This window comes from Oncorhynchus mykiss, chromosome Y, assembly GCF_013265735.2.
Source record: "Oncorhynchus mykiss isolate Arlee chromosome Y, USDA_OmykA_1.1, whole genome shotgun sequence".
Taxonomy (NCBI): domain Eukaryota; kingdom Metazoa; phylum Chordata; class Actinopteri; order Salmoniformes; family Salmonidae; genus Oncorhynchus; species Oncorhynchus mykiss.
The window spans coordinates 583597-609594 of NC_048593.1; the positions used below are offsets into that span (position 1 = coordinate 583597).

General features: G+C 43.6%; 1 protein-coding gene across 2 annotated transcripts in view; it reads left to right on the plus strand.

Annotated features, from left to right (window-relative positions):
* LOC110509291 (protein FAM102A) overlaps positions 1–25998 on the plus strand; it is a 78326-nt gene that overhangs the window by 47339 nt on the left and 4989 nt on the right. For both annotated transcript variants that reach the window (XM_036967675.1, XM_036967676.1), the window contains exons 3-8: positions 852–972; positions 2247–2276; positions 18420–18536; positions 24622–24668; positions 24948–25120; positions 25365–25472. In XM_036967675.1, the coding sequence (XP_036823570.1) occupies positions 852–972; positions 2247–2276; positions 18420–18536; positions 24622–24668; positions 24948–25120; positions 25365–25472 (596 nt within the window). The remainder of the gene's footprint in view (positions 1–851; positions 973–2246; positions 2277–18419; positions 18537–24621; positions 24669–24947; positions 25121–25364; positions 25473–25998) is intronic.

Below are 25998 nucleotides of genomic sequence, written 5' to 3' on the forward strand. Positions count from 1 at the left end.
CGATGGTAGGCAGAAGCAGGCACGTAAACATTCAATCAAACAGCACTTTCGTGTGTTTTGCCAGCAGCTCTTCGTTGTACGTCAAGCATTGCGCTGTTTATGACTTCAAGCCTATCAACTCCCGAGATGAGGCTGGTGTAACCGAAGTGAAATGGCTAGCTAGTTAGCGTGCGCTAATAGCGTTTCAAACGTCACTCGCTCTGAGCCTGTGGTTGTTTCCCTTGCTCTGCATGGGTAACGCTGCTTCAATGGTGGCTGTTGTCGTTGTGTTGCTGGTTCGAGCCCAGGGAGGAGCGAGGAGAGGGACGGAAGCTATACTGTTACACTGGCAATACTAAAGTGCCTATAAGAACATCCAATAGTCAAAGGTTAATGAAATACAAATGGTATAGAGGGAAATAGTCATATAATTCCTATAATAACTACAACCTAAAACTTCTTACCTTTGAATATTGAAGACTCATGTTAAAAGGAACCACCAGCTTTCATATGTTCTCATGTTCTGAGCAAGGAACTTAAACGTTAGCTTTCTTACATAGCACATATTGCACTTTTACTTTCTTCTCCAACACTTTGTTTTTGCATTATTTAAACGAAATTGAACATGTTTCATTATTTACTTGAGGCTAAATAGATTTTATTGATGTATTATATTAAATAAGTGTTCATTCAGTATTGTTCTTATTGTCATTATTACAAATAAAAAAATTGGAAGATTAATCGGTATCGGATTTTTTGGTCCTCCAATAATCGTTAGCGGTATCGGCGTTGAAAAATCATAATCGGTCGACCTCTAATGAGGATAATGATTGATGATGATGATCGTGATGATGATCTCTGTCTGTTTATAGGGAGGAGGTTCAGCAGAACTGTGTTCGTTGGAAAAAGAAGTTCTCCTTCGTCTGTAAAATGAGTGCCAATCCTACCACTGGAGTCCTGGACCGATCCATCTGCAGGGTTTCTGTACGCAAGGTAACTACATCTCCCATCAACCCATGCTCTAGTCATTTACCCTACAAATTAATGGTACTGTCCATTCTGTAGTGTTTTAACCTGCCAAAAAGTGGTACTATCAATTGTCTAGTGTTTTACCATACCAAATAATGGTATCGTGTAGACAACATTGAGGAGATATTTTCAAAACAGCAGTGAGAAAATGTTGCCCTGCTGTAGCGTCTTTTTAAAATGTTATGCTTATTTTATTTTGGGCAACTTTTACTTATTGCGTAAGCTTTTTTGCCCAGGCTCTCTCTGTCTCAAAAGTGCCGCGTAGTTACATTATTAACCTTTTATAAGAAAATTAATCTGTAGTTACTCTGGTATTAAGCATACCTTGTTAATGGAAACCTTCTCCCTTACTTTTTATCTCCAACTCTGATGTAAATGAGACGTTCCCAGACTTTTCACACACCTACTACACACTAGATCAACTTTGACAGGTGTTTTCCGATGTATTTTTTTCAGTCAGCGTAGAAGTTCTATGGACTCTTTTATATTTTTTGTTGTTTACTTTACGCTCTTATTAGCGACAATGCTAGCTACAGTACATTTGACTCATTTAGCAGACGCTCTTATCCAGAGTGACTTACAGTAGTGAGTGCATACATTTACATACTTTTTTTATACTGGTCCCCCAAACCCACAACCCTGGTGTTGCAAGTGCCTTTCTCTACCAACTGAGCTACACGGGATCTACTGTACTGTACTCCTCCCTGTGGTGTTACCATGGTATCAGCAAATATGAGGATTGAGAAATGTGACTCTACCTTTATTGTATCAGTAATAACTGATTGGAGATCAGGGTGTGGCTAGAATCACACAGCTCAGTATCTGGTACTATGACATGGAGTCCTCAGAACTCAGATCAGTTCATCTGTAGGGAGTGGGGACACTAATGTAATGCATGTAAACTGTTGTTAGCGTCTCAGCTATACACTTTGTGGTTTTATAAGGCACCTTTTCTTCTAGTGTAGCATACAAGAGCCCACTGTTAAAACCACATTCTGTAAGATTATTCAGAATGAAAAGATTAACACGATCGTTTATAGTCAAACTTTTCAAGTAGTTCCTTCCTTTAATTTGTTTAGTCTCCTAGTGTTTGAATGCACTTCAAATATGAATCCTAGCCACTTAATGTCATATGCTGTAGAATAGACTATAGAAGGAAAGAAAGTGTGTTTCTTCTGAAAGTAGCACACATGAGTTTGTGCTTCAGGTATTTAATCTGCTTCTTCTTGTCATTGCAGGAGCTTAAAGGAGGAAAGGCGTTTTCAAAGGTATGAAGACAAAACAAAAAAAATGTTGCCATCTAATTTTTCAGCATACCTCCGCTACTTTATCTTTAGCGGGTAGATCCGCTTTAACATTGCTGATAGATTGTGGCTTCCATCAATGTTATTGTCTACATCATTTCCAATACCCCATATATATTTTTTGTAAATATACGGTACCAGTCAAGTTGACACACCTACTCATTCCATGTTTTTTTTTTAATATACTATTTTCTACATTGTAGAATAATAATGAAGACATCAAAACTATGAAATAACACATATGGAATAATGTAATTTGCAATTTATATAGTTTTTTTTCCCCATTTTTAATCCCAGGCCCCGCAGGAGGCCTTTTGCCTTTTGGTCGTCATTGTAAATAAAAATGTGTTCTTAACTGGCTTAGTTAAACAAAGGTTAAATACAAAATAAAATAAATAAAAAAACAAATGAAAATATATTTTAGATTTGAGATTCTTCAAAGTAGCCACCCTTTGCATTGATGACGGCTTTGCACACTCTTTGCATTCTCTCAACCAGCTTCACCTGGAATGCTTTTCCAACAGTCTTTAAGGAGTTCCCACATATATTTTGATTTGTTTAACACTTTTTTGGTTACTACATTATTCCATATGTGTTATTTCATAGTTTTGATGACTTCACTATTATTCTACAATGTAGAAAATAATAAAATAAAGAAAAACCCTTGAACGAGTAGGTGTTCCAGGCTTTTGATTGGGTTTTCCCCTAACCCTACCACCCCTCCCCTAATTGGAGTAAACAAATGGACAACAACGCTTAGTCTTCTACTTCCAGTTCATACATACTATATACATTTTATGGACGCAGTATGGTTATCTTTTTTGTTTTTTAGTCCAATCCCTCTTTCAACCCCTCCTATATATCGCTGAAGACCATCCAGACCATCCAGTTCTGAACTTATATATATTTTACGGACACCGTATATTTTACATTAGTTATCTTATTATTTTTAGTTCCCCCCTTCAGCTCCACTCAGCACTCCCATCTATCTATTGTTATTTATATTTGCATTATATTTTTCAACACTACTGTGATGTTTCACAAAACTTCACAGAAGTTTAACAAACATTTTCTAAAGATTGTAAATTAATGATAAACATTGTTATATAATTGATCGATTGACTATAACTTTTTAAATCACCCAGCAGTGCTATTTGCAGAGTTAGCTCCAGGTAAATGTTACAATTCTTCAGCCATTCCTGAACCTGCGACCAAAAACAAGCTACATATGGACAGTACCAAAACAAATTATCTAATGATTCTGTCTCTTCGCAGCTGTACCTATGTTATGTAGGAAAAAGTCAGTAATAAATGATTCTGTCCTCGTTAAAAACAAGTTGTCATCCAAAGGCTTTGGTAAAATGTCCAATATCCTCGCCCACGTGGAAATTCTGTAAGAATAATGTACAGTGGGGCAAAAAAGTATTTAGTCAGCCACCAATTGTGCAAGTTCTCCCACTTAAAAAGATGAGAGAGGCCTGTAATTTTCAACTATGACAGACAAAATGAGAAGAAAAAAACATCCAGAAAATCACATTGTAGGATTTTATATGAATTTATTTGCAAATTAAGTATTTGGACAATAACAAAGGTTTATCTCAATACTTTGTTATATACCCTTTGTTGGCAATGACAGAGTTCAAACGTTTTCTGTAAGTCTTCACAAGGTTTTCACACACTGTTGCTGGTATTTTGGCCCATTCCTCCATGCAGATCTCCTCTAGAGCAGTGATGTTTTGGGGCTGTTGCTGGGCAACACGGACTTTCAACTCCCTCCAAAGATTTTCTATGGAGTTGAGATCTGGAGACTGGCTAGGCCACTCCAGGACCTTGAAATGCTTCTTACGAAGCCACTCCTTCGTTGCCCGGGCGGTGTGTTTGGGATCATTGCCATGCTGAAAGACCCAGCCACGTTTCATCTTCAATGCCCTTGCTGATGGAAGGAGGTTTTCACTCAAAATCTCACGATACATGGCCCCATTCATTCTTTCCTTTACACGGATCAGTCATCCTGGTCCCTTTGCAGAAAAACAGCCCCAAAGCATGATATTTCCACTCCCATGCTTCACAGTAGGTATGGTGTTCTTTGGATGCAACTCAGCATTCTTTGTCCTCCAAACACGAGGAGTTGAGTTTTTACCAAAAAGTTATATTTTGGTTTCATCTGACCATATGACATTCTCCCAATCTTCTTCTGGATCATCCAAATGCTCTCTAGCAAACCTCAGACGGGCCTGGACATGTACTGGCTTAAGCAGGGGGACACGTCTGGCACTGCAGGATTTGAGTCCCTGGCGGCGTAGTGTGTTACTGATGGTAGGCTTTGTTACTTTGGTCCCAGCTCTCTGCAGGTCATTCACTAGGTCCCCCGTGTGGTTCTGGGATTTTTGCTCACCGTTCTTGTGATCATTTTGACCCCACGGAGTGAGATCTTGCGTGGAGCCCCAGATCGAGGGAGATTATCAGTGGTCTTGTATGTCTTCCATTTCCTAATAATTGCTCCCACAGTTGATTTCTTCAAACCAAGCTGCTTACCTATTGCAGATTCAGTCTTCCCATTCTGGTGCAGGTCTACAATGTTGTTTCTGGTGTCCTTTGACAGCTCTTTGGTCTTGGCCATAGTGGAGTTTGGAGTGTGACTGTTTGAGGTTGTGGACAGGTGTCTTTTATACTGATAACAAGTTCAAACAGGTGCCATTAATACAGGTAACGAGTGGAGGACAGAGGAGCCTCTTAAAGAAGAAGTTACAGGTCTGTGAGAGCCAGAAATCTTGCTTGTTTGTAGGTGACCAAATACTTATTTTCCACCATAATTTGCAAATAAATTCATTAAAAATCCTACAATGTGATTTTCTGGATTTTTTTTCTCACTTTGTCTGTCATAGTTGAAGTGTACCTATGATGAAAATTACAGGCCTCTCTCATCTTTTCAAGTGGGAGAACTTGCACAATTGGTGGCTGACTAAATACTTTTTTGCCCCACTGTATATGCCAATTATGTGATGGTCCGACCGCATCCTGTTCCCTATCAACACATTTTTTAACTTTTGGTGCCAGTGTGAATGACATAATAAAGTAATCAAGACAACTAGCTTTATTGAGCCTCAGCCATGTATATCAAACTAGGTCAGGATATTTAAGCCTCCATATATCCACTAGTTCCAATATATCCATGATATTTGTGATTTCCTTAAATTCACAAGGGTGATAGTTTGTTGTGTGATTTCCTTTACGGTCCATAGAGGTATTTAAAACCATATTATAATCTCCCACCATAATAATAGAGTCTTGTATTGCTTGTAGGGATGATCAATTATTAAATACAATTGGAGTCATTAAAACTTGTTTTTCAACCACCACACATTTCTTGTTAACAAACTATAGTTTTGGCAAGTCGGTTAGGACATCTACTTTGTGCATGAAACAAGTAATTTTTCCAACAATTGCTTACAGACAGATTATTTCACTTATAATTCACTGTATCACAATTCCAGTGGGTCAGAAGTTTACATACACTAAGTTGACTGTGCCTTTAAACAGCTTGGAAAATTCCAGAAAATTATGTCATGGTTTAGAATCTTCTTCAGGCTAACTGACACCATTTGAGTCAATTGGAAGTGTACCTGTGGATGTATTTCAAGGCCTACCTTCAAACTCAGTGCCTCTTTGCTTGACATGGGAAAATCAAAATGAATCATCCCCAAAAAAGCTGTAGACCTCCACAAGTCTGGTTCATCCTTGGGAGCAATTTCCAAACGCCTGAAGGTACCACGTTCATCTGTACAAACAATAGTATGCAAGTATAAACACCATGGGACCCCGCAGCCGTCATACCGCTCAGGAATCAGGATTTGATTTGATTTGATTTGATTTGAAGGAGACGCGTTCTGTCTCCTAGAGATGAACGTACTTTGGTGCGAAAAGTGCAAATCAATCCCAGAACAACTGCAAAGGACCTTGTGAAGATGCTGGAGGAAACAGGTACAAAAGTATGTATATCCACAGTAACACGAGTCCTATATCGACATAACCTGAAAGGCCGCTCAGCAAGGAAGAAGTCACTGCTCCAAAACCGCCATAAAAAAGCCAGGCTACAGTTTGCAATTGCACATGGGGACAAAGATCGTACTTTTTGGAGAAATGTCCTCTGGTCTGATGAAACAAAAATATAACTGTTTGGCCATAATGATGATCGTTATGTTTGGAGGAAAAAGGGGGAGGCTTGTAAGCTGATGTTACGTTCCCCAGTTTATGTGTTGTAGTTTGTGTATTTGCATGTGTTTTATTTCAGGAAATAGCTTCCTGAAATCCCTCAAGCAGCTGATTGGTCAACTCCACGACTAATTGGAGAGCTGACCCCGCCCCCTCGTCAAGACACAGCTGTCTCCAGTTACATTCATTCTGAAGCTATATAAAAGCCAGTGTTCTGTTCAGGAGAGAGAGATTTTGGAGGTAGGGATTACTGAGAGAGATTTGCTTGGAGGTCATTGCAGAGAGATTTTGCTAGAGGTTGATTTTGATGGGAGTTCATTGCTGGGAAGTTGGTATGTTTTGTGAGTTTGTTGCTCAGATAGAGCTTATTTGATGTACTTTGTTTCTTAGTTTGTTTGTGAAATTGTTTAATATTCTGTTTCATTTGTTCCCAGGGGGAAAGGGGAAGGCACCTTGGGAGTGCTTAGGCAAGAGGCCCGCGGGCATACATATACCCGTAGTATATTCACTGTCTAGGCACACTAGGTAAGACCTGGGCGGACCACCCCCTCTATTTTGGTTAGGGCACCAGGTGGTGCTAAATTAGGTAAAAGTGGTTAGGCAGGTAAGATAAGGAGAGGGGGGGCTTTGAGATTTACTTTCTTTGCTTTGGTTCCGTCCAGCCCCTTTTCCCCATATTACCGTGTAAAGGAATAAAGTCCTTGTAAACGGTACCACATTCTGTCTGTTGTCATTCTTACTCGCACCTACAGTCCATACCTTTTTCACTTCACAGAGAGTTTAGTTGTAGCAGGGTGTTGCGTTCCCTCTTCATAGAGGCGTGCGTAACAGCTGAATAATACCATCCCAACCGTGAAGCATGGGGGTGACAGCATCATGTTGTGGGGGTGCTTTGCTGCAGGAGGGACTGGTGCACTTCACAAAATAGATGGCATCATGAGGGAGTAAAATTATGTGGATATATTAAAGCAACATCTCAAGACATCAGTCAGGAAGTTAAAGCTTGGTCGCAAATGGGTCTTCCAACTGGACAATGACCCCAAGCATACTTCCAAAATTGTGGCAAAATGGCTTAAGGACAACAAAGTCAAGGTATTGGAGTGGCTATCACAAAGCCCTGACCTCAAGCCTATAGCAAATTTGTGGGCAGAACTGAAAAAGCGTGTGCGAGCAAGGAGGTCTACAAACCTGACTCAGTTACACCAGCTCTGTCAGGAGGAATGGGCCAAAATTCACCCAACTTATTGTGGGAATCTTGTGGAATGCTACACAAAATGTTTGACCCAAGTTAAACAATTTAAAGGCAATTTGTGGAGTGAATGACTCCCACATAAGTGTATGTAAACTTCCAACTTCAACTGTATATATACACTGAGCAAAAATATAACCGCAACTTGTAAAGTGTTGGTCCCATGTTTCATAAAATTAAATTAAAAAATCCCAGAAATGTTCCATATTCGCGAAAAGCGTATTTTTCTCAAATTGTGCGCGCAAATGTGTTTACGTCTCTGTTAGTGAGCATTTCTCCTTAGCCAAGATAATCCATTCACCTGACAGGTGTGGCATTTCAAGAAGCTGATTAAACAGCATGATCATTACACAGGTGTACCTTGTGCTGGGGACAATAAAAGGCCACTTTAAAGTGTGCAGTTTTGTCACACAACACAATGCCACAGATGTCTCAAGTTTTTAGGGAGTGTGCGATTGGGACCTCACAGGATGAACACAAGGAGCTGTCTGTATTGTGGGACTTTTGGTCATTTTGTGTCCTCTTGGCCGGTAAAAGACCAGGGTCACCGGTAGGAGCGAGTACTCTGGTGGGCCATATGGAGAACTTTCTGCTTCCCTTACTCGCACCCCTTTTCATGTCTATCTGCTGTGGGGAAACCAGTCCAAATCTCTCAGGGGTTCTCATTGACTCTAGGGCCGATGAGAGCTTTTTGGACGCCACGCTGGCTTCTGAGCTGAACATCCCCACTCAACCCCTCTCCATTCCCATGGATGTTAGAGTGCTGGACGGGCGCGCTATAGGTCAGGTCACCCATAACACCACTCCCATCAACCTACGTGTGTCAGGGAATCACAACAAGACCATTCAATTCCTTCTCATCAAGTCCTGCCAGATTCCCGTGGTTTTGGGATTCTCCTGGCTCCAGTGACACAATCCCCTCATCAATTGGTCTACGGGTGCTATCATGGGCTGGAGTCCGTTCTGCTAACGCCATTGCCTGAAGTCGGCGCAACTTGCCCTGGAATGTCTTCCTGGGGGCTCGGAAGCTGCTCCAGACCTCTCTGCCATTCCCGCAGAGTACCAGGACTTCTGGGAGGTGTTCAGCAAGTCCCGGGCTACTTCCCTTCCGCTGCACCACTCCTATGACTGCGGGAATGACCTTCTCCCCAGCACCACGCCGCCCCGGGGACGTCTGTACTCTCTGTCGGACCAGAGTCCAAGGCTATGTAGACCTACATTGGGGACTCCCTAGCTGCAGGATTAATCTGTCCCTCTTCCTCTCCCGCTGGCGCAGGGTTCTTCTTCATGGAGAAAATGGACAAGACCCTGCGCCCGTACATTGACAATCTGGGACTCAATGACATTACTGTGAAGAATTGTTATCCGCTACCAATAATTTCCTCTGCTTTCGAGCCGCTCCAGGGGCCCACTGTTTTCTCCAAGCTGGATCTGCAAAACGCATACCACCTGGTCGGGATACAAGAGGGGGATCAGTGGAAGACCGCCTTCAACACGGTCAGCGGCCACTACGAATATCTGGTCATGCCCTTTAGCCTCACCAATGCCCCTGCCATGTTCCAGGCTCTGGTGAATGATGTTCTCCGCGACATGTTGAACCGGTTTGTCTTCGTCTACATTGATGACATCCTCATCTTCTCCTGCTCCCCCCAAGAACATGTGCTCCACATCCGACAGGTTCTCCAGCGCCTTCCGGAGAACCAGTTGTTTGTTAAGGTCGAAAAGTGCGAGTTCCATCGCTCCACCATTCCCTTTCTGGGCTACATCATCTCTGCCGGGAGTGTCCAGATGGATCCCAAGAAGGTGAGAGCGGTGGAGGATTTGCCTCAACCTATTTCCAGGGTGCAGCTGCAATGCTTCCTGGGGTTTGCCAACTTTTATCGCCACTGTATCCTGGTTTACAGCACCCTGGCCTTCCCCCTGTCTGCACTCACCTTTACCAAAGTTCTGGGACCTAAAACACCACTTCTCCACTGATCCTATCCTGGTTCATCCTGAACCTTCCTGTCAGTTCATGGTGGAGGCCGATGCTTCGGATGTCGGAGTGGGGGCTGTCATGTCCCAACCTTCTGCCCTGGACCTTACGCTACATCCCTGCGCCTTCTTCTGCCACTGCCTCAATGCCACGGAGAGGAACTATGATGTGGGGAATCGGGAGCTTTTTGCGGTGAAGATGGCATTGGAGGAATGGAGGCACTGGCTAAAAGGGGTGGAACTTCCGTTCATTGTGTGGACCGACCAGAAAACCTGGAGTATTTCCGCACCGCCAAGCGCCTCAACCCCAGGCAAGCGAGATGGGCCCTGCTGTTTACACGGTTCAACTTTTTCCTTTCCTACCGGCCGGGGTCCAAGAACGTCAAGCCGGATGCCCAAGAACGTCAAGCCGGATGCCCTGTCTCGCCGCTATAACCCCATGGTTACCACCCCAGAGCCCGAGATCATCCTACCCACCTTGTGCATGGTGACGGCACTCATCTGGGGTATAGGGAAACAGGTGGGGGGGGGGGGGGGAGCCCAGATAACCGGATGTTTGTGCCTGACACTGTCCACTCCACGGTCCTGGAGTGGGCCCATTCCTCCAGGCTTGCCTGTCACCCGGGCTCTTGCCGCACCCTGGCCTTCGCGCGACAAGGCTTTTGGTGGCCTACTATGGTTCCCGGATGTTGCTGCGTTTGTCGCCGCCTGCACAGTCTGTGCACAGAACAAGACTCCTCTGCAAGCTCTGGCTGGTCTTCTCCAACCACTGCCTGTCCCTCACTGTCCCTGGTCCCATATATCCCACTGCCATCCTGACTGTGGTCGACCGGTTTTCCAAAGCCGCCCACTTCATTTCTCTTCATAAACTACCCTCGGCCAAGTAGACGGCCCAGCACGTCTTCCAGATCCACGGACTCCCGTTGGACATGGTCTCCAACCGGGGTCTTCAGTTCTTGTCCCGGTTATGGAAGGTGTTTAGCTCGCTCATTGGGTCATCGGCCAGCCTGTCCTCCGGATTCAAAAACCCAGTCCAACGGCCAGTTAGAGCAAGCGAACCAGGACTTAGAGACGACTCTTCGCTGCCTAGTTTCCGCCAACCCTACCACCTGTATTTAGCAACTGGTATGGGTTGAGTTCGCCCGCAACACCCTTCCTTTCTCTGCCATGGGTCTCTCGCCCTTCAAGTGTTCCTCTTCCCCGAGCAAGAGGAGGAAGTCAGCAATCCCTCTGCCCTGATGTCCATCTGCCGCTATCGCCGTACCTGGAACTGTGCCCGGGCAACTCTGTTGAAAACCACATAGGCGACAAGCTGAGGAGCTGAGGAGTATTTCTGTCTGTAATGAAGCCCTTTTGTTGGGAAAAACTCATTCTGATTTGCTGGGCCTGGCTCCTCAGGGGTGGGCATGGCAGCCACATGGGTAGGCCTATGCTCTCCAAGGCCCACCCTTGGCTGCAGCCCTGCCCAGTCATGTGAAATCCACCCCACCTAGAGTTCCTAGGAAACTATGCAGTATTTTGTTTTTTTTATGTATTATTTCTTACATTGTTGCCCCAGGAAATCTTACGTTTTATTACATACAGCCGGGAGGAACTATTGGATATAAGAGCAACGTCAACTTACCAACGTTACAACCAGGAATACGACTTTCCCGAGGCGGATCCTTTGTTTGGTCAACCACCCAGGGCAATGGATCGGATCATAGCCGGCGACCCAAAATAACGGCGCCGCAGAAGGGGCAGATGGAGCAGTCTTCTGGTCAGGCTCCGTAGATGGACACATCACGCACCGCTCCCGAGTATACTTCTCGCCAATGTCCAGTCTCTTTACAACAAGGTAGACGAAATCCGAGCAAGGGTTGCCTTCCAGAGAGACATCAGAGATTGTAGCGTTCTTTGTTTCACGGAAACATGGCTCACTCGTGATACGTTTATCGGAGTCGGTCCAGCCACCTGGTTTCTTCACACATTGTGCCGACAGAAACAAACATCTCTCTGGTAAGAAGAAGGGTGGGGGTGTGTATGCCTTATGATTAACGAGACGTGGTGTGATCATAACAACATACAGGAACTCAAGTCCTTTTGTTCACCTGATCTAGAATTCCTTACAATCAAATGCCGTCCGCATTATCTACCAAGAGAATTATCTTCGATTATAGTCACAGTCGTGTATATTCCCCCCAAGCAGACACATCGACAGCCCTGAAATAACTTCATTGGACTCTATGTAAACTGGAAACCACATATCCTGAGGCTGCATTTATTGTAGCTGGGGATTTTAACAAGGCTAATCTGAAAACAAGGCTCCCTAAATTTTATCAGCATATCGAATGCACGACCCGGGCTGTTAAAAACCCTGGATCGTTGTTACTTTAACTTCCGCGATGCATACAAAGCCCTCGCCCGCCCTCCTTTCGGAAAATCTGACCACGACTCCATTTTGTTGCTCCCATCCTATAGACAGAAACTGAATCAAGAAACGCCCTTGCTCAGGTCTGTTCAAAGCTGGTCCAACCAATCAGATTCCATGCTTCAAGATTGCTTCGATCACGTGGACTGGGATATGTTCCGCATAGCGTCGTACAATAACATTGATGAATACACTGATTCGGTGAGCGAGTTTATTAGCAAGTGCATTGGTGATGTTGTACCCACAGTGACTATTAAAACCTTCCCCTACCAGAAACCGTGGCAGCATTCGCACAAAACTGAAAGCGCGAACCACTGCTTTTAATCAGGGCAAGGCGACCGGAAACATGACTGAATACAAACAGTGTAGCTATTCACTCCGCAAGGCAATCAAACAAGCTAAGCGTCAGTATAGAGACAAAGTAGAGTCGCGAATTCAACTGCTCAGACACGAGAGGGTATGTGGCAGGGTCTACAGTCAATCACGGGCTGCAAAAAGAAAACCAGCCCCGTTGTGGACCACAATGTCTTGCACCCAGACAAACTAAACAACTTCTTTGCTCGCTTTGAGGACAATACAGTGCCACCGACACGGACCGCTACCAAAACCTGCGGGCTCTCCTTCACTGCAGCCAACGTGAGTAAAACATTTAAACGTGTTAACCCTCGCAAAGCTGCCGGCACAGACGGCATCCCTTGCCGTATCCTCAGAGCATGCACAGACCAGCTGGCTTGTGTGTTCACGGACATGTTCAATCATTCCTTAGCCCAGTATGCTGTTCCCACATGCTTCAAGAGGTCCACCATTGTTCCTGTTCCCAAGAAAGCTAAGGTAACTGAGCTAACTGACTATCGCCCTGTAGCACTCACTTCCGTCATCATGAAGTGCTTTGAGAGACTAATCATGGACCATATCACCTCCACCCTACCTGACACCCTAGACCCACTCCAATTTGCTTACTGCTCCAATAGGTCCACAGACGACGCAATCACACTGCACACTGCCCTAACCCATCTGAACAAAAGGAATACCTATGTAAGAATGCTGTTCATCGACTACAGCTCAGCATTTAACACCATAGTACCCTCCAAACTCTTCATTAAGCTTGAGACCCTGGGTCTCAACCACGCCCTGTGCAACTGGACTTCCTGACAGGCTGCCCCCAGGTGGTGAGGGTAGGAAACAACATTTCCATCTCGCTGATCCTCAACACTGGGGCCCCACACGGGTGCGTTCTCAGCCCTCTCCTGTACTCCCTGTTCACCCATGACTGCGTGGCCATGCACGCCTCCAACTCAATCATCAAGTTGGCAGACGACACTACAGTGGTAGGCTTGATTACCAACAGCGACGGCCTACAGGGAGGAGGTGAGGGCCCTCGGTGTGTGGTGTCAGGAAAATAACCTCACACTCAATGTCAAACAAACAAAGGAGATGATCGTGGACTTCAGGGAACAGCAGAGGGAGCACTAGATGTGCGAATGCATATACAGTTGTAGCTGTTGAGAAGGAATGCAAGATTGGGGAGATTTGATTAACCAATACCAAGTCCTAGCTGATGGAGCTCAGATACCCCTCTACCCTAAAACACACACGCTGGTCCCCCGTTGTGACCATTTTCCCAAGTATCTCTGTGCAGTCCGACATTTTGATTATTTTGTGCAATAATTTGCCCCCTCTCTAATTGTCCAAGTGTGTGTCACGAATCCCGCTTCCTGAGTCTGTGTTTGCCTGTGTTTCTGTCCTGGAGTGTGTTTCCGGTGTCCTGGAACGCACCCTGTCTGGTTGCCGGGCGAATTAGCTTGTTGGGAGATCGATGTTCACCTGCACCTGTATCCCATCAGTAATCTGCACACCTGTCCTGATCATCACCTCTCCCCTTCAAAAGCTCTGACCTGACATCCATTCCCTGCCGGATCGTTAGCCATGAACAGTATGTTGTGCCATAGAATCAGCCTCAAGTTGGATGGAATTTGTTTTGTTGTTTTTTTACGTATTGCTTGCCTTAAACTTACCTCCGTTTGTTCTGTCTTCAGTTACTCACCCGGATCATTTACCCCATTCCCGTCTGGTCGTCGGAGGATTCCGCTACCCCATTGGATCCACCTATTTACTCCCATCAACTCACCACCGCTGCCCGCTACGCCACCTGGATATATCTACCCATTCACATTCACTTGTAAATAAATACTCACCTTCTTCCTACTCTCCTTGTCCTGGTCTGCTTCTGGGTTCGATTTTGAAAGAACGTGACAGTGTGACCCCCTCCCCATGGGTTACTGCAGCTAGTGTAGTCATCACTGCCACTTGGGTGGGGGCACCTAACTGAAAATCCCACCGACAAGGTACAAGATCATCAAGGTTCTCATTAGCAGCTTTGATAAATTCCTTGTATATTATTCTCACCCATCCGGGGACTTTGGCTTTGTTGGACCAACCCTGCCAGGCAGGCACAGACTCTTGAGGTGCCAGTGCTGCTTTAGTGGGTCTCTGACCGTGTTACTCTTTCTGTCTTGGCTGCGTATCGGCTACTTGCAGTAGGACTATAAAACAAACATGGACTTCTCCTTAGTGTGTGGTTCGCTCAGGTGAGTGTCTAGGGTATAGCGTTGGGGACCGTTCCATCATGACAGGGCAATAAATAAATCAACTATATTTAGAATTTATTTTAAAATGAATAACCCATATCTGCACAAAATTGAAGGCTCCACTACGTTTGTGTGGATGCCCGTTTGGGCATGTCTTACAGTTGGCATACCATTTGTACAGTATATCTGGAGCAGTGTTTGTGTGTTACAGAGTGTTTTACAGTACATTTTACAGCCTCAATAATGGTAAAACCGCTGTGGTAAAAGTAAGGTAATTGTAAATTAGGTCCATAGCTCAAGCCAACTAACTGTAGTATGACATACATGTGACAAAAAATTGTGACACAGGATGGGACTTTTGTTGGGAAAATAGGACAGTAACATGGACTACTTTTCCCCTGCCTTATTTTCCATCCATAGTGTTTATAGTAAACTGTGTGAAGTACCTTTTTAGCTCTTCAGTGACCCTGACCTAAGTTTGTAGGTGTGACCTACCAAGTAACCCAGCCAGTGATTAACACAGGTAACTAAAGGTGATGTCTGGATTGGATACAGCACATGTCAAATTGAAGTTGGAAAATATAGCATTTATGCGAACCCTAACCTAATTCTCCTTACCTCTTACTTTTATTCTCCTAACCTGCTGCGTAAGTTCCCCTAACCTGCTACGAAAAGTCCATTTTAAATAAGCTGTATTCTATCCAGTCAAAACCGTAACTAAGTACTGTGGATAGTGGCACCATTACCAACAGGCACTTCGGATTTCGAGAAATTACTGACACATGGTAGCCTATTCATAATTTATACTTGTGCTTCAGAAGAAGTACTGCATTAAGATATTATAAAATCTTTAGTCTATTGCCACACACTGTTTAGTAGGAAAATTGATTGTCTTTTTTGACATTGAAGACAGTGCATGGGAACTGGGAAGCACTCATAGTGGGAAGAGACAGGGCAGAGGCCAATCATGATTCTAGTGCTGATTAAAAGGCATGTGACTGGTGGCCTTAAGGCACCAGTTTCTTTATCTAAAAGGAAAGTGTTTGGACATGGACCTCCCCTTGTCCATTAAAGAAGGAAATGTGTGCATGCTTGTGTGTGTGTGTGTGTGTGATGTGTGTGTTGGCCTGCGTCTCTGCCTGCCTGTGTCTGTGTGGATGTTATCATTGAGATTGTGCTTCCCTGTTCCCCTTATTTCCTCCATATTTGCTGATCCCGTTTATCCGGGAAAAAGGCACTGTACCAGAATGTCCTCTGAATTAGCAGAGAGAGAGAGAGAGAGAGAGAAGAAAGGTTTTATGTTGTGTGTATTGTTGTGAATTGTTAGATATTACTGCACTGTTGGAGCTAGAAACAGAAGCATTTTGCTACACCCGTAATAACATCTGCTAAACATGTGTATGTGACAAGTAAAATTAGATTTGATTAGAGATAAAGAGAGAGATAATGATACCCTCGGTCAGCTTGCTCTGCAATTCACTAGCCGCAGGGCATGTGGCAGGGGAGTGTAGGAGGTCTTTGGCATCTCTGGGTCTGTAGGTGTTTGACACAGAGGGCAAGAGGAAGGATGACTGTGGAAAAGGACTATTAGTTCTCTAAGTTCTGATGTGTTTGCCCAGTCCTGCTTCCTCTCAGTAGTACAGGACAATGTCTGTCCAACTAACAGTAGTCTAGCTTGTCACTCAGACTCATGGCACTCCAGCCCAGAGATGTGTGTCAGAGATGGAGTGGCTGTGTCTGTGCGAAGATACTAAGCTAACAGTTTGTGAATGAAAATGCTCCAATACATACAACTATTGTGGATCCAATGAGAAAAGGTTTGTGATCCACACATTGGTTGTGAAACCTTGTCTTCTGACCACGTCAAAGCAGTAGGATAATATGTTGATTCTAATGTGACTCACAGTTTAGATGACTGGTTGATTAAAGCCCTCAAAGGCAAAAGTCTGGGGGAGTAAAAAACAAATGTGAAAAAAATGAATACAGTACTTTTACTGGTGGTGACCATGAGTCAGTCGAACTTCAACCAAATAATTTGGCATCTCGACTGTATTGCTATGACAAGATTATGAGTGTGTTGAGTGCATTTAGTCCCAATCTAGTTTTAAAGCTGCTTTCTGCTAGAAAGCTAGAAATCTACCCATAGTCTTTCGCCTGTCACCATACGTGTCCTTAAACTGTGGTGAGTTACACTTACCGACTAATGACCATTAATTAGGTGACATTGAATACAGTGGGAAAAAGTGAAGCTGATGGCTTTATTTGCTGTATTTGCTAGTCATAAATACAACTTTACACTGCCGTAAGCATGACAGATACCATTAATAACAATTTCTGTCAGGATATGACACCTAACAACTTTTATTCATATTTTTTTATACCCAAATAAGTTTATTTAATAGACATGATTAGCGTTATATTTCGTCAATAAAACTAAGGCCTAGAAGAGAACCTACAATGAAGTTTCTGAAGTTTCTGTCATGGTTTCGGTGTCTGATGTGGTGTCATAAGCAACCATGACGCCAAATTGCGTAATCTTGTCACTAGGGAGGTAGTCACATGACTTCAAAGGCTCTACGTTGTCAGGGAAACAGTAAAAAGGTCAGTGTCATGTTTACCCAAGATTGTGCTTGTTTGTGTAGTGGTTGTGAATGTTGTCACAATGTTTGGGGCTGCATTTAGTTACTTAGTCGTTTTGTATATTAGCTATCGCCGCACTGAACATCATCTTTGGAGTGGAACATTCATATAAGTCAATATACCATTATAATAAAGACCTTCGGATCCGTTTTGAGATTGATTAAGATTTGAGTGAGTCGATTCCTGAATGCTAAACGAATCAATATGGAGCATAGCGAAGACAACATCTAGCAGGAAAATCTTAAGCCTCTATAAGTAAAGTATGCTGTTGAAATCCTGCTGTAATTCCCTCTTAGTTGAACCAACGCTACAACAGCACCATACCCTGTCAGCAATGGTTTTGCTGGCTGGTCACATATTATGTTATGGCATATTTGTGTTCTTCCGGATTGGCTGGAGGCTGAGAGAGAAAAGAGAGGGTGAGATTAAATGGATAGAAGAAGGAGAGAGAGAATAGGGAGATAAGGGGACAGAGAGAAAAAAGGGAAGAAGAGAGGAGACTGAGAGAAGTAGGTGAGGGAGCGCTAGTTGTCCCTAATCGAGTGAGAGGCTTCACGGTTGGGTGACCTCGCCAGCCTCACATGGATAGTTATGTAACGGCTCTTTGGGAGGGTGGTGTGTGTTAGCCCCTCGCTCACCTCCCACCCAGTAGAGTAAAAATACTGGAATGGCATGCCGAAAGCGAGAATACACGTCATGCTTATACAAAATGCATGATGTGTGTATGCGCCATTCTCATTGGGGAGCTGGTTTGAAACCACCCATCTCACACTGAAAGGAAGCATGCCTAAGTACAGCAATAGCAAGGGAAAGCCTTATTACAATGGGGGCAGGTGTATTTAATGGATAGTTGGTAACCACATGAGTACCGGTATACCAGAGAATTGACATTCTATTCTGATAACATTATACAGATTTTCTATACACAATTTGTTATCATCATCATCATCATCTCTCTTTCTTCCCTCTCTCTTCTCCCTTTCTCTCTCTCTCTCTCTCTCTCTGTTTCTCTCTCTCGTTCACCCTCCCTGCAGCTGGGCTTTGCTGACCTCAACATGGCAGAGTTTGCTGGCTCAGGCTCCACCGTGCACTGCTGTATTCTCGAGGGCTACGATACCAAGAACACTCGACAGGATAACTCCATTCTCAAGGTAACCACACACACACACACACACGTTCAGATGAGCTCATCAAAGCCCCATGTGCAAAGACATGTCCTCTGCACTCTGCACAGAGAGATCAAGGCCATGCTGAGATTTGTTCAGGAATTGTTCAGGTTGAATGAACGGTTAGCTTTCCCACTAGGTATTTAGAGTGGACAGTTATTTGCACAGTAAATGGATGAATAGACTGATCTTGCCAGGGGCTTATTTTTTATTGGATTTTTTTGCCCTTTTTTTTGGTTGAATATTTATTTTTGCATTTTCCAATTAAGAACATTCAAAACCAAAGTGAAAAGCTATTAGACACCGATAGGACAAAGTGACAGTAACAGACGAGCGTAACAAAACAAAAAAAAATACTAATAATTATATAAACAAACATACAATAAGAAAAAAAATAATAACGAGACATTGGATCACCGTAGGCTACATATTATACATTACGTGTGAAACATTGTGTGGGGATTATATATAGATTCAATCAATGAGATGTGGGGGGAGATTCTCCATATAGTCAATAAAAGGTTGCCAAATTCTGTAAAATGTCTTTATCTTATTCCTCAAGCAGTAAGTGATTTTCTCCAAAGGGATACAACTATTAACTTCCGATAGCCACATTGCAACTGGCAGGGAGGAATCCAATTTCCATTTCAAGGCAATACATTTCTTGGCAATCGCTAGCAATATTTCTGTTAGCTTTATAGTATGGCTTTGCCTAAGATTGGTGTTAGTAAAGTTACCCAGTAGACAGACATCCGGGTCTAAAGGGAATGCAACCCCGTGAATTGAGGATATGGTATTGCATACCCCCTGCCAGAAACCGTGTAGTTTTGAACACTGCCAAGTGGAATGGAGGAATGTTCCTTCATCTGAGCCACATCTAAAACATAGGGAGGAGATATCTGGGTTGAACTTGTGTAGTCTAGATGGGGTGATATAGAGCTGATGGAGGAAATTAAACTGGATCAGTCTGTATCTGGAGTTCAATGTGGATGTAACACCATCCCTGCATAGGTCACTCCATAGATCCTCATCAAGATCAATACCCAGATCTTTTTCCCATCTAAGTCGGGGTTTATCTAGCCCAGGCAGTGTTAGTCCTGACATAAGAGCATCGTATACACGGGAAATGGTCTTGAACAGTGGTTGGTCTGCGTGGCAGAGTTGTTCAATAGGTGACATCTTAGGTAGGTTCCATTGTCCCTTGAGAGTCACCCTAATAAAGTTTCATAGTTGTAGGTAGCTAAAGAAGTTCCTGTTAGGGAAGTGGTATTTCTGTTTCAGCTGATCAAAAGACATAAGAACTCCCTCCTCGTAACAATGTTCCAGAAGAGTGATCCCCTTATCAGACCATGGTCTAAAGTTACTATTCTGGAAAAACATAGGGATCAATCTATTGTTCCATAAAGGGGTTTTAGGGGAAAGGAATCCCCCTCGTCCGAACTGCTCATGCAGTTTGCACCATGCCAGGACATGGTTAAAGGGTTGTCTGTGATGGTTTTTATAGATTTTCTGTCCCATTTGTAAAACAATTCTGCCCCAGTGTCATCATTTACCTCAAGCTTTTCAATGTTCAACCATGAGGGAGAGGGACCATTGTCAAACCTCTGAGCCAGAAACCTAGACTGTGCAGCCCAGTAGTACATTCTAAAATTGGGGAGGTTTAAGCCCTCTTGACTGTAATCAAGGGTCAGTTTATCCAGGCCAACCCTACAGGTTTTGCCATGCCAGATAAACCGTCTGGTCAGCTTGTCGAGAGAGGGAAAAAATGCTGCGGGAACAGGGATAAGGGGGAGATTGAAACAGATATAGAAATCTGGGCAGGACATTCATTTTAATTACATTGATTCTACCCAGTAGAGTGAGAGGTAAGTCCATCCATTTACAAAGGTCAACCTCCACCTTTTGCAACAAACTGGCCAGATTGAGTTTATAGGGGTTGTTCAGATTACCATCCACCATTATGCCCAAATATGCGAAGCCCATAGGTGACCATCTAAAAGGAAACTTGTGCTTGATGGTATGATGGTCAAAGACAGACAACGGTAAGATTTCGCTTTTATCAAAATTTACCTCATATCCAGAGAAAGAACTATAAACACTGTAGTAGGATCTGCAAGTGAGAGAGGGAGTGTTCTGGGTTTGTTAGAAATAAAATAAGGTTGTCCGCAAAAAGTGATAATTTATGGGTATGGGGGCCCACCTCAAAGCCATGTATGTCAGGGCACGTTCTAATAGCCTCAGCCAACGGTTCGATGGCCAGGGCAAAGAGGTGGGGGCTAATTGGGCAACCTTGTCTGTTCCCCCTATAAAGAGGGAAATAGGAGGAAGTAATCCCATTGGTAGCAATCCTAGCTTTAGGAGATTTGTAGAGTGATCTTATCAAATTTACAAACACGGAACCTAAACCAAACTTTTCCAAGACGCGAAAGAGGTATGGCCATTCAACCCTATCAAAGGCCTTTTCAGCGTCGAGGGAGACTGTGACACTAGGTATTTTGTTTTTGTTAGCAAGGTGAATTATATCAAAAAACCTTCTGAGATTATTGGAGGACAATCTATTAATTATGAAGCCAGTCTGATCTGGGTTGACCAACAGGGGAAGACATGACTCCAGTCTCTTAGATAGCATCTTGGTGACCAGTTTACAATCTGTGTTAAGGAGAGAGATTGGTCTATAGGAGGCGCACTTAAGCGGGTTTTTCCCTTTCTTGTGGATTACAGTAATCACTGCTTGAGAGAAGGACTCTGGAAAGCAGTTGTCTTCTCTGGCTTTTTTAAGTACCTCCATAAGGTAGGGGACCAACAGCTCCCTAAATTCTTTATAGAACTCTGGAGGGAAGCCATCCTCCCCAGGAGATTTATTAGAAGGTAAGGATTTAATGGCCTCCAACAATTCAGGAACTGAGAAGTGTTCACTCAGGCGCTCGCTGTCTTCCCCTGACAGGCATGGGAGGTTGAGAGAGGAGAGAAAGGAGTCGATCTCTGATAGATCATCGCTTGATTGGGAAGTGTTGGGGTCTTCATAGTATTTCTTAAAAGTATTATTAATTTCAGTAGGGTCGAAAGATATCTCCTTAGTAAGAGTTTCTATGGCATTAATTGTCCTCTTACTTTCCTCTGCTTTCAGTTGCCATGCCAATACTTTGTGAGCTTTCTCTCTAAGCTCGTAATAATGCTGTTTTGATTTAGTGATGGCCCTCTCAGCTTGATATGTGTTCAGAATATTATATTTCAGTTTATTTACCAAAAGCCTGTATAGATCTTTAGTCGGGCCTCTTTGGTAGGTTCTCTCTAGCTCGGAGATTTCAGATTCAAGGGCACTCAGTTCCGCACCGTGTTTTCTCTTCAGCCCTTTAGTATAGGAAATTATCTGTCCCCTCAGATAGGCCTTCAATGTGTCCCAAAGAATGAAGCTGTCAGGAGCAGAGGGTTTGTTTGTCGAAGTAAAAATATTGATCTGCTCTTTGATGAATGCACAAAATTCAGGTTGCTTTAGGAGTGTAGAATTTAGTCTCCATCTATATGCTCCATTTACCTTGGTAGGTATGGAGATTGATAATACCAGAGGAGAATGGTCACTAAGCAATCTGGGGAGATACTCGACATCTAACACTCTATGAAACACTTGTGTCGAAAGTAAAAAGTGATCTATGCGTGTGTGTGTCTTGTGTGGGTGTGAATAAAAAGAGTAGTCCCTATCCTGTGGGTGCAACTGTTTCCAGATGTCTAGTAAATTGAGATATTTCATGAATGACATGGTGAGCTTGCTGGCTTTGGTAAGAAGTGAGGGTTTATCAGAAGACCTATCAAGAACTGTATCTAAGCAAAAATTAAAATCTCCTCCAACCAGTAGCCATCCTGGTGGTGCTTGAACGACCTGAAGGAAGACATTCTGAATAAACATATGGTCATCGAAGTTAGGAGCATAAATATTCAATAGGGTCCAAGACTCTGAAAACATAATCCCCTGCACCAAAACAAACCTGCCAGAGGGATCAGAGATGGTGTTGTTGACGCAGAAGGGGATGTGTCTACTTATCAAAATTGCAGTTCCTCTTGCTTTGGAGTTAAAAGAGGATGCAAAAACTTGTCCTACCCAGTCCCTCTTCAATTTCTTGTGTTCACTGGCTGTAAGATGTGTTTCTTGTAAAAACACAATGTCAGCCTTTAATTTCTTAAGGTATGTATACTCTTTTCCTTTTAATCGGGCTGTTAAGATCTTTTACGTTGAATGTGACATATTTTAGTGGATTTATCATACGTTGGGTTTCAAATATGTAACTGAATAGAAATCTATCATATGCAGATAATTAGGAAATGTTTCAACTTTGGTTTGAGCACAAAAGTGACCTGTGTGTCTCTTTAGGAAGGAAACAATAAACATAGAAAAAAGGAAGAAAAAAAAAAAATCCCACCCACCCCGATTGTCAGACTAAAACAACAATCCCAACAATCAAACATGAATACACTTGTAGAGATACGTTGCTGCTCGCTTTCCATCTTGCTCTTACTAGCTAAAACTTGGCGTAAACTAAAACCTGCGAGCTCTCTAAATTTAAAACAAACGTTGTGAATAGATATTTATGGCTGAATATTTACTTCCCACGGTAAGGGATGCTTGAGTCTCTTTTCGAAAGATTAACATAAATGAGGGGGAAAGCAGTGGGCCTAAGCCCACTTATTTGCTTCGCCCAGTAGATATGGACTAAACCAAAAATATACTCTCCTGTAAATGTAATAAAACTCACCCCAGAAAGATACGGTTAGTTGAAAATGTACAAATCAATTATGGGGAGATACCAGCAGTTCAATCCGGATAAGAGAAAACAAACTAACCGTATTTTATCCCCCAGAGAGACCGTCCTGGCTCAGACGTTGCTCAGTTCTTTGAGAAAAGTGTGCACTTCTCCCGGTGTGTTGAAGAGATGGCTTCGGCCTTGGTACTGAACTTTCATCCACGCAGGGTGGATGAGGTAGCCGGTGATGTTCTTCTCCTTCAGGGCTTTGGCGGCAGGTCTGAACTGCTTGCGACGTCTGGCGAGATCCGCGCTCATATCTGGGAAAAGGCTGACCCTCTTTTCCATCGATGGTGATGTCCCCTTTGGCTCTTGCGAGTTGCAGTATCTTCTCTCTGTCTTGGAAACGGAGGAACCTGATCAGGACGGCTCGTGGGGGCTCATCTGGCCGGGGTTTCGGCGCTGATGTTCTGTGGGCGCGTTGGATTTCCAGCGGCTTGGTGAAGTGGATTATGCCTAGGACCTCCGGGATCCATTGAGTGAAGAAACGGACCGGGTCACGACCCTCGCTGTCCTCTTTCAATCCCACCACACGGATATTACTACGTCTACTCTGGTTCTCCATCTGATCTACCTTGTTTTTGAGGTAGGCATTGTCCTTTTGTATCAAGACCTGGTCATGTCTAGTGATGGTATCTTCAACTGTGCTAATGCGCAACTCTGCCTCAGTCGTTCTCAAAAGGAGATCATTCATGGAGGATTTCAGGTCGTCAATGGAAGAATGGAGTTCAGCCGCTTTCTTATAAATTTTCAGAGAAAGACCTCTGTTACCATCCTGAATTTCCCGGAGGAGAGTAGCCAGCATGTCGGCAGGCTCGCAAGAGGCTGCTGAGAGCAACAGTCTGGAACTGTCGTCTGAGTTATGAGGGCTAATGCTAATCTTGCTAGCTGTAGCGTTATCGTTATCTTGGGAATCAACAACGTTTTGGTCGTCCTTCTTGCCTCTCGGTCGGAGGTCCATGGCTCTTTAGGAAGGTAGGTACTTGACAATTTATCAGCCGATGTTAGAATATTGTTTCAACGTTGTTATTTAGGTCAAATAAGAATAACTTTGAAGAGCTCGGTTTGTCAACGTCTGCTCAGCTCCGCGGCATCACGTGCTCCCTTTTGGCTTATTTTTAACCTGACAGTTTTTAGCTACCATACGTGCTGTAGTTTTGAATGCAATGAGGGGGGGAAAAACACTAGTTAAAGTGTTCTGTTGTAACATTTTACAATAATATCAATAAAGATGATGTATGATAACAATTATAATATTGTTGTCTTTTTTCTAGGTTACTATTGGAATCACCCTTTTGTCAGGGGATCCCTGCTTTAAAACGTGAGTTGGACCTCTGGCGCCACCTTTTGGCCAAAATTGATATCATAAAATAAGTCACCTCAGATTCTGGATAGTCAGGATTTCCTCCTTTTACTCTCTTTCGCTCTCATCCCAAAGAGTTTTCCTCATTCATTGTCTTTTATGTCTTTTGGGGCTCTTGGTTAAAATGATATAAAATATGATCCAATTAATGTGTATTTAGTGCTTACTATGATTACTTCATAATATAACTACGAAATGATTGAATGGTTTATTTTTATTTGACCTTTGATCCTGTAGGCCCCCCAGCACGGCCAAGTCCGTCTCTATCCCGGGCCAGGACCCCTCCCTGCAGCTGGACTGTAAGGGCGAGGGCACCAATGCCAACTATAACCCTCCCCCAGGGGCCGTCACCAGGACATCATCAGGACGGCCCCTCAAACCCAGACTCCCCTCAGCTCCTCTCAACTCTGGTACGACAGTGAATCACATCTGATTGCTGAAACTTTATTAAAGGGGCAATCTGCAGTTCGAACAAAAACAAAGCCCAAATATATATACCCAAAGCAGATTTTCACTTTAATTTATTATCTTTGTATTATCTATTTAATCCTTTATTTGTGTATTTTTAAATACGTTGACTCTCCTGTTGTCCATGTGGGGCACCATTTGTTGAATTTCATGCCACATCATCTTGTGTGTTGTTTTGTGGCTCAGGTCTACCTAGGGAGCAGTTGGAGCAGAACCTGTCCAGCCCAGATGAAGTGTTTCACACAGGACACTCCCGGAACTCCAGCTACGCCAGCCAGCAGAGCAAGATATCAGGTCAGTTAACTTCTTTAAGATTGCCAAACTTACTATTGTGTATGTTGGCAGGAGTAGGGTGAAGTGGCCCCTAGGCTCTGATCTTGGATCAGATTGTCATTTTCCCCACAAATGGTTAAGGTTAGGATTGGTGGAGGGGAAGCTGATTGTAGATCTGTACCAAGGGGAATTTCTGTGCTGGAGCATGTTGCCACAGGGCCATAGCTACTCAAGTCCCCCGTCCCGTCACCTGTCCTGTCACCCCCCCCCCCCCCCCCCCCCCCCCAAAAAAAAATGCACTGACTTTCTTTATAACTACTACTTTATTGAGGGAAAATGTACTTGCTACGACTGTGATATGTGGTTCTCTCGCCCAGCTTTCATAAGATGAATGCACAAATTGTAAGTCACTTTGGATAAGAGCGTCTGCTAAATGTAAAAATGTAAGTCAGGGTGTTCATCTTAGCCTTGGACTAACTCAATATGGTTTGATTGAGTTGATCTAAAAGACTCCTTGATTTCATGACTGGGGAGGAGAATGATGGAT